General features: G+C 51.1%; 1 protein-coding gene across 14 annotated transcripts in view; it reads left to right on the forward strand.

Annotated features, from left to right (window-relative positions):
• DAB2IP (DAB2 interacting protein) overlaps positions 1-16,404 on the forward strand; it is a 232,553-nt gene that overhangs the window by 180,939 nt on the left and 35,210 nt on the right. The window contains exon 1 of one of the 14 annotated variants that reach the window (XM_016185015.2): positions 4,606-4,920. The exons of 11 other annotated variants lie outside the window; for them this stretch is intronic. In XM_016185015.2, coding sequence (XP_016040501.1) covers positions 4,766-4,920 — 155 coding nt within the window. In that variant the 5' untranslated portion in view covers positions 4,606-4,765. Of the gene's footprint in view, positions 1-4,605; positions 4,921-11,346; positions 11,494-15,183; positions 15,200-16,404 lie in introns of those variants that run through there. 2 more of the 14 variants (XM_016185017.2, XM_060200093.1) reach the window with 2 other exon arrangements.

Genomic DNA, 16,404 nt, shown 5'->3' on the forward strand with positions numbered 1-16,404 from the left:
TCTGTTCTTTCCACAGCAGCATCACATAGGTTGGGATTTATGTCCCCTAAATGCTTTGATGAAAACAGTACATTTTCTCAGTGAACATGTGTCAACATCACTGTGGGGAAAGAGGTTCCAGGATTCTCTGCCAGCTGAAGTCATTACCACAAGACACTGGCCAGGGAGTTGGCAGAGGGGTGATGCTGTCAGGGTGAGGGGATGGTGGGGGTGGGGAGGTATAAGCTAGAGGGGCCTGGCTGGCCTCATGGAAAAGAGCATCTGAGTGGGGGTAGAGCAGTGGAGAGGAAGGGAAGGAGAGTAGGGAGACAGGGATATTGCAACACACACACATACACACACACACACACACACACACACACACACACACACACACACACACACGCACGCACAGCTTGAGGGGCAGGGGAACAGCTTTGGAATGATGAGTGATGGCAGCTCTGACCAGAAAGATAGGCGGGGGCCAGGTTGCTGCATCCCAGCTCCCCCCAATGATGGGCCATGTGACCTTGGGCAGCCTTTCCAACCTCTGTCTCAGCTTTGTGTAAGGCAGATACAGCTGTGAGTACCCATGCTCATGGCGCCCAGTAGGACTGAGGGAGATAATGTATGTAAAATACCTAGCACCGGGCCTGGCACATAGCAGGTGCCAGAACACATTTGTTGTTTGTTGGTGATGTTAAAACCACACCAGCAGAGATGTGCTTACATAAATTAACAGCTGGGACATGTTGAAGCTGCCACCCAGAGCTGGCCCTCCATTGAATCCCAGGTTGGTTTTGTACTCATCAGCCAAGTATAGCGTGGTCCCTGCAGAAACCCTCATCCACAGATAGCCAGGATAGGACTGACCTCTGTGTGAGGCACCCCTTCTCGGCCCTGTGCCGCCCTGTCCCAGATGTATCCCATTCCAGCAGCTCCTCTTCCAGCTCATGCGAACCAGATGGGGCTGTGGTCCTCCACACAGCTTCTAGAAAGGAGAGCACCTTGGTCACCAGAAAGAAAGTCCCTCCCTCTTGGGATGTGAGTATCTCTCTCCCCAAAGGGATGTATAGCTGTTGCCTGGAAGTGTTTGTTTTTCTTTTTTTTTTTCTGCCTCCAGGGTTATTACTGGGGCTCGGTGCCTGCACTATGAATCCACTGCTGCAAGTGGCCATTTTCCCCATTTTGTTGCCCTTGTTATTATTGTTGCCATTGCTATTGTTGGATAGGACAGAGAGAAATCGAGAGAGGGGGAAAGAAAGATAGATATCTGCAGACCTGCTTCACCGCCTGTGAAGTGACTCCGCAGGTTGGGAGCCAGGGGCTTGAACCAAGATCCTTACACCAGCCCTTGAGCTTGGTGCCATGTGCACTTAACCTGCCTACCCAGCCTCCGGAAGTGTTTCTTGACAACCCTGAGGCTGTCTTTTGCACTTCAAGAAATGGGGTACTTTTGGAGGAAGGAGGGTTTCAGAGGCCTTCAGAGAAACTGAGCCCAATGGGTGAGACTCCTTCACATCAGAAAGGTGACGGAACATCTCTGAGAATTTGAGAGAGAAGGGGAGGGGTAGGTATTGGGGGAGAGAAATATAGACACCTGCAGACCTGCTTCACTGCTTGTAAAGTGTCTCCTGTGGGTGGGGAGCCAGGGGCTTGAACCTAGATCCTTATTCAAGTCTCTGAGCTTTGGGCAGAAGACTCACCTGCAGGGTATGATGTCTATCATTTATTTGTTGAGTCCGCAGACCCTGAAGAACCAAAGACAGATTCGAAAGAAGAGGGCCTGTCAGTGGCGTGGGGGCAGGCAGCTGGCCTGGAATGCAGGAAGAGAGAAGGAGGGGAGCTAAGTGGGAGCAAGGGTGTGGTCTGTGAAATGATAGGGCATGCTGGGGGAAGAGCAGAAAAGGAGGAGTGCTGTGTGGTTGGTTGGGGTGGTGTAGAAATGAGTAGCCATGGTGGTCACTTACTTTTTGACATGTGACCTCTCTTATAAAGCTGCCAATGCAGAGCTAAAGAATCAGTCACAGGACCCTGTTTTATTATAACAAGGTATCTGAACTGTGTGGATCAACCGGAGGAATGCTACCTGCCTGGGGTTGTGTGTGTGTGGGGGGGAGTCCGGGGCTAGGGGTGAGATTTGGGACAGCATCCTGGAGGAAGAGTTTTAGGGGAACTAGAAGGAGTTAAGAGGGGACAATACGTGTAAAAGGTTGTTTGGGGGTGAGATATACCTGTGTGCAGAAATAGCTGGGTCACCTTTGCAAATGACTGGGCTTCTGGGAATTTGGTTTCTTCACTTGCAAAGTGGTCATGCTGTCTTGCCTTGCTTGCTTGTTGTAATGACCAAGCTCAAGTGGGAGCCACTTTGAGGCTTGTGCCTGGGGGAGATACTTGGAGCTGTGCTCAGTTCCCTCCTTCTTTCTTCCTTGCTTCTTCTCCACTATCTTGATTTTTTTCTTTTTCTTTTCTGATAGCCAAATGGGTTCGTGACCTTCCCTGCAAGCACAGCTTCATCTCTGCCCTGTTTTGAAAATTTATTTGACGGCAGTGAACAGACTCAGTCGAAGTTTCTAGAAGGAAATTGAGCAGGAAGAGAACTATGAATGCACCTTTGACTAGGAGTCCTGTGGGGAGGACTCGGAGTCGTTCGGAAGAAGGACGTGGTCATTGTTAGACCTCTTGTGTTGAGGATTGCCTGAACTCAGAATTGAGTCAGGATCAAGGGCACAACAGGGATATGGCATCCCTGTCGAACCAGCACCATGCCAGAACCTTGCCTGCATGTCTACAGTCGTACCTCAAAAGTTCAGGGCCAGCGAAAAGCTCACTTGGATAGTGTATTGCAGTGACCTGTGTGCAATCCAGGTTCAGTCCCAGCTCCAACCACCTTGAAGGCAGCTTTGATCCTGTGGTCTCTCACTCTTTATGAGAGGGGTGGGTAGGGAGAGAGAGAGAAAGAACTGTTCAGTCATTGTTATGAACCATACGTTGGTGATGCCTCTGGGCCTAGATGCTGTGGAGTAATAGGTCCCAGGTACGGACTGTATCCTTCCTTTCACCTTTTTGTCTATGTTGACATGGAGGATCTCTGTCCCATAGTCACAGTACATCAGGAAGTTCTGCAGTACCCACTCTGGTAGGGATTCTGGGTGCTGGCCTTCATTTGAGGCCTTCCTGTTGGTAGCTGCAAGGGGAGGAGGTGTGTCTTCCTGCTTGTAGGAGATGCTCTGCATGGAAACTATCCAGTAGCTTACGTAGTAGGAATGGGAAAGGGAGTGCCCCCAGGCAAAAATGTTGGGATTGGCTGGGTGTGCCCTTCCCAGAGGGATAGTGTGGCCATGGGGCTGCTTGACTGGTGTTTGGGCCTAACAGCTAGCCTGTCTGCCCCATTTGTTCCTGTGGTGTTCACAAACCTAGGCAGCTCACCTGTTGTGTCTCTGCCCTCAGGGCTCTCATCCTCCCACCTGGGGAGATGGGTGTTTTCCTACCAGACCTGAGCCAGAACGCTCACAAGTGCTCTGGCTAGTGTCTGGTCTAGGGAGTGGAGAGCCTCACTTTCCCTTGGCCCTTTTGCCTTGTGAACATGTAAGCAAATCCCTGGTCCACTGTGGACCTCTTCCTATGAATTTAAAAATAAATGGAAGTGCAAGTATGGGGGAGGGGAGAGAGGACTGCTGCCCCACAAGTAGGCTCCGGTCTGCTTGCTACTCTGAGCCTTTGGGACCCTGGGCTGCCTAGTGAAGTTGGAAAGTGGATGCAGCTGGGGGCAGCTGTCCTGGGAATGTCATGTCGCAGGCCCAGGAAGGGAAGGGCCTATGGCTCCAGCTCAGCAGGGGGGCGGGGCTGGCCAATTCAGGCTTGGCCCCTGGGGCAGGGCCCACTGATGGAAGTCTGGAATGCTACCCCTGGGCAGAGGCTGCTTTGATCCCCCCTTGATTACACCACTCTCACAGATTAGGCCGGTCTGCTTCAGACCTGCCAGAAAAGTTTATTTATTCACTCAGCCATCTTTACATACAGCCAAATTTGTGCCAGGTACAGATTTGCGGCGGGCCAGTTCACAGGGTGAGCAGGTCTCTGTTCTCATCCACCTGAATCCCAAAATGGGAGCAAGGATGTTTTCATGTTAGAGATACTAAGAAAATGAAGCTGGGTGATAGCTTGGGGGCGGGGCTAGAAGGCTTCCGATTAGAGCCGCCAGGCAGTGACATTTGAGCTGAGACCAGAATGAGGAGAAACCAGCCATGCCTGGGGCCAGCACTAAGCCAAGAGAACTGGTCAGTGCAAAGGCCCAGAGGTGGGACTTCAGGCTGGGTGTGACCAGCACTTGAGGGGCGGAGCCTAGGAGGGACTTCCCAGGGCTCCTCCAGCTCCCCAGACCTAGAGCCAGGAGCAGTCACAGGTGTCCTGGGAGGGACACTTGCCAGAGACTGAACCAGATTGTTTGTTTTCATGCGTCCTTCTAGACTTTTTGGACTTGGAGTTTGGGCCATGTGGTTACCTGTAAGGAAGACTGTAATTTTCCACTTGTTCCCAAGAGGACCCGGAAATCTCTAGCCGTTATTGTCACGTGTGTGTGTGTGTGTGTGTGTGTGTGTGTGTGTGTGTGTGTGTGTGTATCTGTGTGTGTAAGTCATATTTGAAGTTTCAGCTTGGAAGATAGATTTGCTGTGTGCTTTGTGGGAAGGGGAAGACCTCCCAGGCACACCTCTTAGATGCTGGCCAGGGCTGAGGCCCTCAGATCTGGCCACGAGAGGCACCTGGGCACCTTCCACCCTTGGGAATGGGCCTCTGTGGCCTCGGACTCCTTGGTGACAACCTCGGCAAGATCCTGGGCCGGGCTGGAGGAGCAACTCTTTGGCGACCCAGCCATCCTCAGAAGCTGGACCTGGTGCCCAGACCTAGGTCCGCTGAGAGACCTGCGCTCTTGCCCTCAAGGTCGGTGTGTGGGTCTGCAGGGAGGAGGAGGGTGCAGGGAGCTTCTATCTGTGTGTGGGCTTGGAGGGGGCTGGATCTGAACTGGAGCGTGTTAGACTGCTTCTCTCAAGAGGTCAGGTCCTGGGATGCCACCCACGGTGGGGCCACGGTCTTGATGTGCTATTGCTGACTGGCTGACTCATGGTGGCATTACTGGGCATCTACACTGGACATGTAGTTGTGAGAAGAAGGATGAAAGTGGAAGCTGGACTGAGTCTTCCCCCTTCCTTGGCTTTAGGCCCTGTCCTCCCCTCCAGAAGCTTTTAGTCTTGGTGGGTAGGAGTGTGGACAGAAGTCCAGTGGTACAGGACCCAGGAGGTCCAGGCAGGCAAGGCTGTGGGAGTACTTAGAAGGTGAGTAATCTGAGGTTTAGGGAGCTGGAGAGTTGGAAGGTGTGTTGATGCAGATTGTGAGCTAGTGAGGGCCAGCCCACTGTCTCCTGGAGATAGATTTAATAATGTGATCCTGTCTCCCTGCCGTTAGTATTATGTGTGTGTGTGTGTGTGGGGGTTATTCTGAAAACTTGTATTGATCCAGACACTAATAAAAAGTAAAGGTCTTTTTTGGGTTATGGAGGTGGGGTGGGGATAGTATTGTTCTTTTTTTCCTACTAGAGCAAAGAACATCAGAGCACAAAAAGATGAATTTGTTTTCTTCCTCCTTCCTAGATTGTCGGGGGGGGGGGCAGGGAGAGAGGACTTGTTCAAATTTCACCTCTTCAAGAAGCCTTCCTTAACTCCCAGGCCTGCCTATACCCCTCAGTTATCTAGCAGTGAACCAAAGCTACCACTGCATTTATTCTGTCCCCTACAAGGACTGGGGTTTCCTGGAGCAGTGTTGGATTCTTGAACTCACCTAGGACCCTGGGCCATGAGAAGCATCTGCCCTTAAAGGCACAGAGAGCTCAACTCTGATAGTTTGTGTCTTTTTGAATGTTAGTTTCTTTCCTTGTTTTTGCACGTTCATTTCAAAAATACCTACTGAGGTCTTACATCATGCCAGACTCTCCCTCAGGACACAGAGCAGACATGGCCCTTGGCCACACAGCCTGCCTTATGGTAGGAAAGACAGATAACCATAACCAAGTGGAGAAACAAAAGAATTCCAGGCTGTGTGATGTTTCTGTAGCTACTGAAAGTGTCAGTTAGGATTTGTTTTCTTCCTTCCTTCCTTCCTCCCTCCCTCCCTCCCTCCCTCCTTCCCTCTTTCTTTCTTTCTTTCTTTCTTTCTTTCTTTCTCTCTTTCTTTCTCTCTTCCTCTCTTTCTATCTCTATCTCTATCTCTATCTCTATCTCTATCTCTGCATTTGCTCAGCACCTGGAATCCCAGTGCCTAAAATAGTGCCTGGCGCGTTTGCACCTAATAAACATTTGCTGGCTGAATGAGCAAGAGGCTGTGAAGTAAACAAGCCATGTGTTTAAATGGGAAGAACTGGGGGCAGGGCAGGACCTGTGGTGGATGGGACTGTCAGAGAGGGACTGAGTTCCAAAAACCTCCAGAAGCCAGGGACTGTCAGAAAGGAACTGAGTTCTAAAAACCTCCAGAAGCCAGGGACTGTCAGAGAGGGACTGAGTTCCAAAAACCTCCAGAAGCCAGCCTCGTGGACCTGGAAGGAACCAAATCTCCTTTAGAGTGAGAAGCAAGTGCAAAGTACAAAGGCGGGAGAGGTGAGGCTTCAGCTAGGGAGGGTGGGGTTGCTGGATGAGGTCAGAGAGTAGGCTGGCCACATTGCTGACTTCTTCCACCCGAAGAGGAGGAGTTTAGTTGTATTGTGAGGGCTGTAGGGACTAATTAAAATGTTTCAAGGCCCAGAGTTGAATGTTCCAATTTACATTTCTTTTTTTTAATTAATGAATTGATTTATTTGATAGGACAGAGAGAAGTTGAGGCGGAAAGGGGGACAGACACATCTGTAATACAACTTCACCACTAGTGATGCTTACCCCCCCCGCACCTGCAAGTGGGGACTAGAATATTTTTTAACATTTTATTTTGAGTTTAAAAATGAATTTATTAAAGAATGTTCTGAGGGGGGGGCAACAATATCTGATCATTTAAAAAGTTGACTCATTTTAAAGGTTATGTGAGAAGTTACAGACTTAAAAGTTTCTCTAGTGGAATTCTCTAATAGTTTATAACACAGTGTAGTCATTTCTGCAATGTTAGAATAAATTTAAAAAATCACTTCTAAGCTTCTCTTAAAAAAAAGTGAACGACAGAGATGGCATTTATTTTAACAAGAGAGGAATACAGGGAGAAAGATACACAGAGAGGGACACCAGAGAGCAGTGTTCAGCTCCGGCTTATGGTAGTGTGAGGGACTGAACGTGAAACTTCAGAGCCCCAGGCTTGAAAGTCTTTTGTATAACCATTATGCTGTCTCCTCCAGGTAACTAGATTCTTAAACCTTGGTCCTTATGCAGACATGCCACAGCCGGGCTCCCCAGTTTGCATTTCTGTGGGAGCCCTCTTATGCCCTGGTAGAAAGTGGGGGCCCAGAATGAGGCTGCAGGAACTATGAGCTGCTGCTGTAAGGGGTGGTGAAGACTACGTGGGTGTGAGATTTTAGGAGAGGTGGCTGTAGGGTTCAGATCTGAAGGCCAGGCATAAGGGAGGGTTTCTTGTTTCAGCTACAGAGGTGGAGCTTGCTCCACTTGAGACATTTCAGGCTGGAAGTTGATCCAGGAAGTAGATGTTAGATAGTGGAGTCTGGAGCTCAGAGAAAGAAAGGGCTGGAGAGACTAACTTAGGAGTCTTGAGCCTACTGGAGGTATTTAAAGCTAAGTTGTGGATGAAATCACCAAATGAAAGTGTTCACCAAAGGAGTGTACCTGCATTTCAGAACCTGAGGAAACTCCAGGGCCTGGAGGAGAGCTGGGGCCATGCCAAGAACAGAGAGAACAGGGTTTGCGAGGAAGGAGCTCTGAAGCCTGAGGCTTGGGAGTCAGGCTAACTGTCCCCTTTGCCAAGAAAAGAACAGAAACCCTAGCTGACTCTGTTCACATGAAGGCCTGAAGACCTTGAGGAGAAGCCCTGGGGATCAGGACAGGTGTGTTAAATAGGAAGCAGAGGCTGCTGGGTCAGAGAGGAGCGTGAAGAACTGGCCAGTCTGGGAAGCTAAGGAGTGGCTCCAGAGAACCTACTCTGTGGGTCCCAGGGCTTTCATAGGTGCCAGAATCTCCTGAACAGAATCCTGAGATTCCCTTTCAGGAGGGCTGGAGTGAGTCCTCGAAAATGTCTTTTGTGAGCTTTCTGGCCATCCTTCCCCTCCCTCTATGGGGGGCTGACATTAGTCTGCCCCATAGTCTCATTTTTTCTGCCTCAGGCTACATCTACTGACCCAGTCTGCCCTTTGCCCATGCTCTCTAGATCCAGAGCCCCCAAAGAGGAGCCTAGTGGAGCAGGATTTACACACAGTCAGTCCACTTTCCTCCGGGACAACCAGACTCCATTGGTACTGATGACTTTGCTCCAGGCTCCTTTGCTTGCTTGGCTTCTGATATCTGAAGTTTTCCTCAAGCTGTTTTAGGGGCCAGGACCTCTCCTCCAAGAGTTGGCTGGCTCTGGTGAAAGTTTAGAATGTACCTGGAGAGTATTATAGAGCTAGGAATACCTTAGTAATAATACCCAAAGTGGGTTCTGGTGTCTGTTGGATGAATGACACTGACATTTGAGTCTTTGGGGTTCTCAGGTGGTTTTGTTAAACTTTTTTTTTTTACTTTTCTGCTTCAGGTTAGCCAGTGCTTTTAACACCTGTTATCTGCAGGGGATAGTATATTTCTTCATTACACAAGAGAAACTGAGGCTCAGGAAAGTGAAAGGAGTTGCTCAGTGTTTCACAGTTGCTAAGTAACACCCCAGAACTGCAAGCTAGGAGCTGTGTGTGTGTGTGTGTGTGTTTTGAAAGGGGTAAAGAGTAGCCTCAAATGAGCCCCCTCCTCCCTCCACCCTGCCCACAGCTTCCCATGACTGATTAATCCTATGGTAAGGAAGTGATATTGGAGTGGGTGAGACTCCAGGTGTCCTCTCAGGAATAGATCCTTGGCTATGCAGGGCCTCCCTCTGCCTCTTGCCCTTGTTTTCATTAGAGCTGAACACCCCTTCACCTTTCTCAGCACAGGAAAGTAAAATGACTCCAGCCTTAAAGCTGCTCAAGTCTGGAGGCTAATGGTGACCCTACTTCCTGTGAGGCCATTTGTGCAGCAGGTGTGGGGCAGTGAGCACTCCATGACCAAGCCAGCTCATCTGCACTACACCCAGAGACACTAAGACGGAGCACCCTCCCCCCAGGTCCCCATTGGGTATTAGGGACATTGTATAGCCCAGAGAAGACTTCGGATGCAGAGACCAGGCCTCTGATAGGCCTTGTGTCCTTCCCTCTACCCAGTAGACCCTAGTTTGCCTGGGACAGCTGCTTTCAGATTTCACAGGGTTTGGGCCACAGCCACAACTCAGCCTTTCTTTCTGGTCTCCTGACCTGGGAAAGGTAGCCTCTGGAGGGGCTGGAGGTGCCTGGCAGTCACTGAGTGAGCCCACTAAAGAAACTTGAGACCTAGAGAAAGAAGTGACTTGTCTGGATTCCTATCCAGGTCCTGCTTTCTATCTAGAATCCTTTCTTAAGTGCTCATTCTTAGCCAGGCTTTGCTCTGTTAACCACTCATAGCAACCCTGTGAGGTAAGAACTATTGCCCTGTTGCAGAGAAAACAAGAGAGACCTGGATAGTCTTAACTTCAAAGCCTACATTCTTAACCATCAGACTATACAGCCCCAAACTAATCTCTGCTAGTAGGCTGCCCAAGAACAAAACAGTATGAGGGTGGTTGGCCCTTAAAGCACCCAGCCTCTGCAGAATCCAGGACTGTTTGGCCTTCACCTTTCTGATGGAAGGTGGTGGTACAGTACCATTCTCTCCAGGAAGTAGCCCACCATTTTGGGAAGGCTTGTTACATTAGGTCCTGAGGCCAGTCAAGTTACTCCTTTCCTCTTGCTTGCCCACCACTGTTCTAGCAACTGGGCAGACCATGCCCATTCTTGGAGCCGAGGAGTGCCCTCTTGCCTGTACCCGCCCTTCTCTGCTCCTGTGCACGGGGGTGGGGGTGGAGCCTATGGCATGCTTGTCTGAGTGCCCGACTTGCTGTCTCCTGCCCCCTGCTCTGAACACACAGTGCTTCTCTGGGTGGGCACTCAAAGTCTGGGTGCAAGCTGCCCTAGCCTCCAGGGCTGCAGACCCCCTTCTCACTTATCCCTCCTCTCCCTCCTTTCCTGTGCCTCACCTCTACCCAGTGCTCCTGTGTCAGGCTTTCTCATTTATGTTAAGTGAGATAAACCAGATGGGAAAGGATGAATACCAGATGATCTCACTTACAGGCCTACTTAGGAGGCAAGGTGGGAAAAGGGAAATGCAGAGCAAAACTTGGACTGGGTGAGGTGTATTGCAGCAAAGCAAAGGACTCTGGACTCTGGAGAGATGGGAGTGGGGGGAGAGGGCACCTGGTATCCAGGACACGATGCTGAAGAGAGACTTGGATTGGTGATAGGAGTGGTGTGCAGATACCTATCACAGAGAGATAAGAAACTGTGCTCACTTATCAATAACTGTCCTGTAAACTATCATTTTCCCAATAAAATGAGTTGGGGAGAGAAGGTGGGAGGAGGGAGAGGCTAGAGCCCTCCACCCCCCACTCCAGGTTTTGAGGCTCAGACTGAGATCCTAAGGGTAGACTCAGGATCCCTCATCCTCACCTCTTCTTTTCCCAGGATAGTGAGCTTGCAGTGGGTATGAAGGATGAGGGTTCTGGGGCTCAGGGAGGGACAGACTGGCGGATAGAAGTCGGCAGCAGGTGGGAGAGAGTCCTGGCTTTGCCCTTGAGTGCCTGGGTCTCAGCCCTGCTGTGTGGACTTGTGTGGAATCCTGAGTGGGCTTATAGCCTCTGCTATGCAACTTCATCCTCCATGAGGTAACTCTTGGTGGAGAGAGTTGTGAGAAATAAAACTCCCTGCAAGTGTTGAGCTCTGAGCCTGACACATGGTGCTTTGAAACAGCTCCTCTTCCTGCTCCTGCTCTTGAGATATAACCTCCTGGCAGGGGTGGCGGGGTGGGGGGATGTGTGGCCTGGAGGACTTGAGAAAGAAATTGGGTGTCTAAATATTGTGCATTTTGTCTAAAACCCTCCATGAGAAGCCCAAGGCCTTTGATTTGATTGTGACTTTTGAAGGAGTTGGTTTTGTTTTATTTTATTTTATTTTTTACTGTCCCATTTCCGGTACAGAAAAAGGCATCTGTGCCTTTAAGTTCCCACAGGCCCAGTGGGACTCTGGCCCTTTAAACACAAATTACAGAGAGTTGGAACTTCGCCTTTGTTTAACTAGACACGATTAGTGATTAGTCTGAGCGGACAGGCCTGGAGTGGTATATGTCCAGGGCTGGAGTAGGGTTGGGCTGCCAGAGCCCAGAGGGGACCTGCCCACAATGGATGGTGCCACCAGGCCCCCTGTAACCCAGCCTGCTGAGTCTACAGCTATGTGGAGGGATGGTGAGTGGCCTGAATGTGGGAGTCCAGGAAGAAGGGAAGGAGTGAACTGCCAGTTTCAGGGCTGCTGACTCCCCTCCTGGGCTGAGTGAGACATGAGTGTAGCTGGTGGGGAGTCTCTTGTCAGAGAGGGGACTCAGGAGACCTCTGCAGGGGCCCAAAATATGGAAGGACAGCCCCACCGAAAAGTGAGAAACTGGGAAGAGTGTTGTTGCTGTTTTTAGTCTATGAAGAGGAGAAATCCAGTGTTAGTCTCTTCTTTCCAAAGCAAGCCGACAGCCTCCCTGGAGGCTTCACTAGGTACGGGGATAAATGCTAGGAACTATGGGGAAGTTAGCCTGAGCTGCGGTGTCTGGCCTTTGCTCTGGGTGGGGCCATGCTTGGGTTTGGGGGCCACTGCACTACATGTCCTCTTACCCCCACCTCCTGCTCCCAGAACTTTCTTCAGTCCCTCCCTGTGTGGGTCTGTTTTCTGACCCATTGGCCTGTTGTCTGGGGTGGGAGGCAAGGACTGGGAGACCAGGAAGGAAAAGTGTCTGGGCCTGGAGTGTTTCATTCCAGCTTAAGCATGTGAGAAATTCAGAAACCCGGACTCCCTTGTGACTGTTTTTACTGGAGATGTGCCCCTTCTCCAGAGAAGCTGAGGATTTGAGTTCTAGCCAAGTTTACCTGCACTTTGGTCTTGCCACTTACATCCCCTTCACCTCAGGTGATAGATCAGACCCCTGCCACATGGGTGTCATCCTCACCATTGTTCAGACAAGGGACATGATCTGCCTAGGTCACACAGGTGGTGACAAAGCAAAGCTTTTTATAGTTCTAGTGACACAGGATTTGTGCTCATCACTGGGGAGCGGGTACATTTTGGTCACAGAATTTAGGCTTGCTGAAAGTCTCAGACAACAGCATGTTTGCAGTTGGAGCCCAGATGCCAGGCAGCTACTTCCCAGTGTCTGTGGGATGTGGTGCACAGGGGCAAACCTTGGAGGGAGTTGCCAGTTCTTCTGTGGCAGGCTTCATGGAGGTGGTGGTCTATGAGCCAAGAGTGACGGACAGGAAGGACTTAGCTGCAGAGTGTTTTCTCAGTGGAGATAGGCAGCCTGCTGTGACTAGAGCTGGATGGGTTTGACCAGAACCAATGTGGAAGCTATATTTGAAATGATGGTTTTATTGGTTGGGATGCTATAGACCATGTGGCATCTTATGCTAGAGTTAGCACTAGACTCTTAGAGTCTAGCCCTGTGTCGGGAAACCCCTTGAGGTCTCAGAGCCAGTTTCTTTAACTCTAGTTGGGTGACAGGGCTGCCTGGAGGTCAGAGACTAGGCGGGGTGGGGGTGTCTGCTATTCTGCTGTGAGCACGTTCCAGGAGTGGGTGTGTGGAGGGCAGTGGTGTGTGCTGAAGAGGGGAAGCTACACAAATGACCTGGGCCACTGGGAGCAAGAGGAACTAAGGCCTCACCCTTGTTTTCTTGGGCATTGTTTCTCTGTTTTCCTGCCTTTGCCAGCGGCCCCAGACCCTGTGGCTGCTGGCAGCCTCCTCTCCTGTTGTTACGTGCTTTTGGCTGACTTCTGCAAGTTGCAGTCTGAGAAGCGGTGCTCTCCTGCACTCTAGGCCTCCCTCCCAGACACTAGGCTCAGGGGGAGACACAGAGCTGGGGCCCCGAGACCCCCAGGTTCTGTACTGGCATATGTGAGGCACTCAGTAGTTACGCTCTGGGGTGCTGAATTATTCAGCCTCCAGCAGTTTCTGGCAGAAGGTGAGGGCAGCCTACTTGACAGGTGAGGAAGTTGAGAAGTGGGAGACACTACTCTCAGTGCTGTGCTTCCCAGCCCAGTTCCCTTTCCCCTTGTTTCCTTCTTATCTCTCTCAGGCCACACATTTTCCCTGTCCAGGAGTTAAAGAGATTGCAGACCTGAGAATGAACATGAGCATTGGGGGCTGGAATACAGGGTGCCAGTGTTTGTTCCTGGTCATGTACATCTGTCCTTAAGCAGGAAATGTCCAGGTGGCCTGCTCTTTGGGGTAAGAAGAGTTGGGCCATCTGAATTGCTCTGCATAGAGAGGCTTTTTGAGAGCCTGCTTGCCAGTTGGACCAGGAGGGCTCTGCCTCCTCAGTAGGATGATAGCATTTTGGACCTGCAGTGGCCTCAGAGGACCTGGGAGCATCCAAGCAATGCTGGGACTGAAAGGCAGGATGCCCAGAAAGGCAGCCAGGGCTGAGCATGGGGCTCACTGCAAGGAGGCTGCACCCGGAGCTCTACGGTGATGTTGCTTCCACTCCACAGACAAGAAAACTGAGACACAGGGGCAGGGTAATGTAACCAGTTACAGAAGTGTGTGTTTTGTGTGTTTGGTTAGGGGTTTCCAGGGCCTGGGGCAACTGTTGAAGGTTAGTTTATAGTCTCAGTGGAGGTGGAGTAGAGAAACCAGTTAGAAACCAGTCCCACACTCAACCTCAGCAGACTCGGGAGTTGCATGGGTGTGCCCATATGCCTGAGGGGTGCAGGGCAACCCCTGGGCTGACAGGAAGGAAGGAAGGAAGGAAGGAAGGGAAGGAGGGAGGGAGGGAGGGAGGGAGGGAGGGAGGGAGGGAAAGGAAAAAAAGGGAGGGAGGGAGGAGGGAGGAAGGAGGAATATTTGACTAATTTGGAGAATTGTCCTAGTGGAGAAGCTGGAGGAGGGATGTGCAGAGAGGCCTCCCCTGTGTTCCAGTATGGTTTGAGTGCCCTGACATCGCCTGGTGGCAGATAGCCCTGGGGTCCCAGCACTGACACTGAGGGGAATTTGAGGAGATGGGGGTTGCTTAAAAAGCGGGAGGGGCACTTGGCCCTCAACTCCCTCCCCATTTACCCAAATCTCATCCTATGCCTCAAATTCTCTTCTTTTAAAATTCAGGGCACTTCGCTGTTCTACTGAGGTTTATGAATGTTTAAAAACTGCTTTGCGGTCCCCAAAGTAATTTGACAAGTCTGACAGCTATTGATTAAAAACCTGAAATTATTCAGGCTGCAGGATGACTTGAGGGATTAGATGAAAAGATTTTTTTTTTGTTTCTTCTCTATCTGTGTGCCCCCTGCCCCTCTCCCCCAAATAAAGTAATAAGATACCAGAAAGTAAATGGGGTTTCTGAGTGGCTTTTGAAAACTCCATTAGGCTGCAGAATTACACAGGCTTAGTTGGGGATGTGTGGTCTAAATGCTGAGGGGACCCCCTGCTCAGAGACCTAGAGCCAGGGGCCAGGGCCCGACCCCTGCCCAGTGGCCTATCCCACCAGTAGGTGGCAACAAGCTCTCACTCCAGCAGTTGTCTAACTGTTGTGGGGGGGGGGTGTAGAGATATAGTGGTTATTATGTGACTCCTTAAGTTTATGGGGAGCAGGCCTTTCGAAAATTCAGGGTACAATCTCTGAAGCAATTTAGCAGGTGAGGAAGCAAGCAAGCAGCTTAGAGAATCCAGCTGACTGTGCTGGGCCCAAGGTCACTGCAGGTTAAGGATGGACCAGAATTCCATGACCAAGTTTCTTCTCTCTCTGCATGAGACGAATGCCTCCCAACTGAGAGGGATCATCCTTTAGTGGGTGGCCAGGCCACTAGTCTCCTAAGTTTCACATGTGGGCTGCATGACTGAGTCAAGTCACTCCTTTCTCCATGCCTCAGTTTCCTTAGGTCTCCTTTGCTGAGCTCTTTGGATGGCCTGGAATATGGCAGGTAGGTGTGCCTGTGAGGCAGAGTGCCCTTGGCCTAGCCAAGTCCCTGCTGCACCTCTAGCACTGCCTCTGGGAGAAGGCCGTACACTGATGTAAGCATGCTGCTCTGTCAGGTCCAGGCTGCCAGCTCGGTCACTTGCTCGGCACATGAGAAAGTACACACACCCTTTCCCAGTCTCCCACTGCTAGGGCTGAACCTTCCTTATTTGAGGCTGCAGGATAACTTAGGTGGACAATGTTTTGGTTTATTCTCTCTCTTTCTGTGTGCCTCCTGCTTTCACAACCCCACCCCCCTCAAAAAAAAAAAAAAGAACTGAGGTCTGAGGAAGTAGATGTGTTCTTCCTTTGGACCCCACTTTCCTAGCTCAGTCCTGCCGTGTCATGGGGGTGGGGGGTGGGGGGAGTATGGGCTCCCAGAGAAAAGATAGGACAGGCCCTTCCCAACCCAGGACTCAGAGTGCGCATGGGGGTGAAGTCATCCTGCTTGGGATGGCTGGGACCCTGAGTGAGAAGGAGAGGGATCGCTTCGCCCCCTGCCTTTTAAGGACAGGCACTGTGTCCCCAGGGTTATGGGGGCCACCAGACAGCTTCACTGCATTCTTCTCCCCTCCCCTGAGACCCTGGCTGGGCCAGGAGTAAGCACTGGCCTCCCCTGCAGTCGGTTCCCAGGCCAGCAGGCAAGGCTGGGCGTGGGGAGAGATGGCTCTGCTGGATGTTCCGGGTGGGGTGCTGCCCTGTTTATGTCCTGCTGCTCCATTCCCAGGAGGTCAGTACCTCACCCCAAGCTGCTCTCAGGGACCACAGAGCTTTCTAGCCCAGCTCCCTAGATCTGCCAAGCTGGGACAGGCAGGAATGCAGTGGGCATGTTGTGACCTGACCCGTTTGCAGGTCCTGCCAGCCCTCATGCCACCTTGGGGACAGCAGGGTGGGAGACTGGTCTTGTCTGGGAGTTCTTCTTTCTGACTGTAGCAGCAGCCCAGTACAGAGGACCCTTGCACAGAGCGAGAGTTGTGACTGTGCTTACAAGTCACAGGCAGAGGGACCAAGTGACACTTCACCTCCCACCCCCTGCCTTTGGAAGTGTCCACTGTCTATATACCCCAGGCACTTGCTTCTCACCTCCTTTCACATCAGAAAAATCAAAGGCTTTCCCTTCCCCAACTTTACTGGATAGGACAGAAAGAAATTGAGAAAAGAGGTGGAGGT

The sequence above is a fragment of the Erinaceus europaeus genome, chromosome 10, assembly GCF_950295315.1.
Source record: "Erinaceus europaeus chromosome 10, mEriEur2.1, whole genome shotgun sequence".
NCBI lineage: Eukaryota > Metazoa > Chordata > Mammalia > Eulipotyphla > Erinaceidae > Erinaceus > Erinaceus europaeus.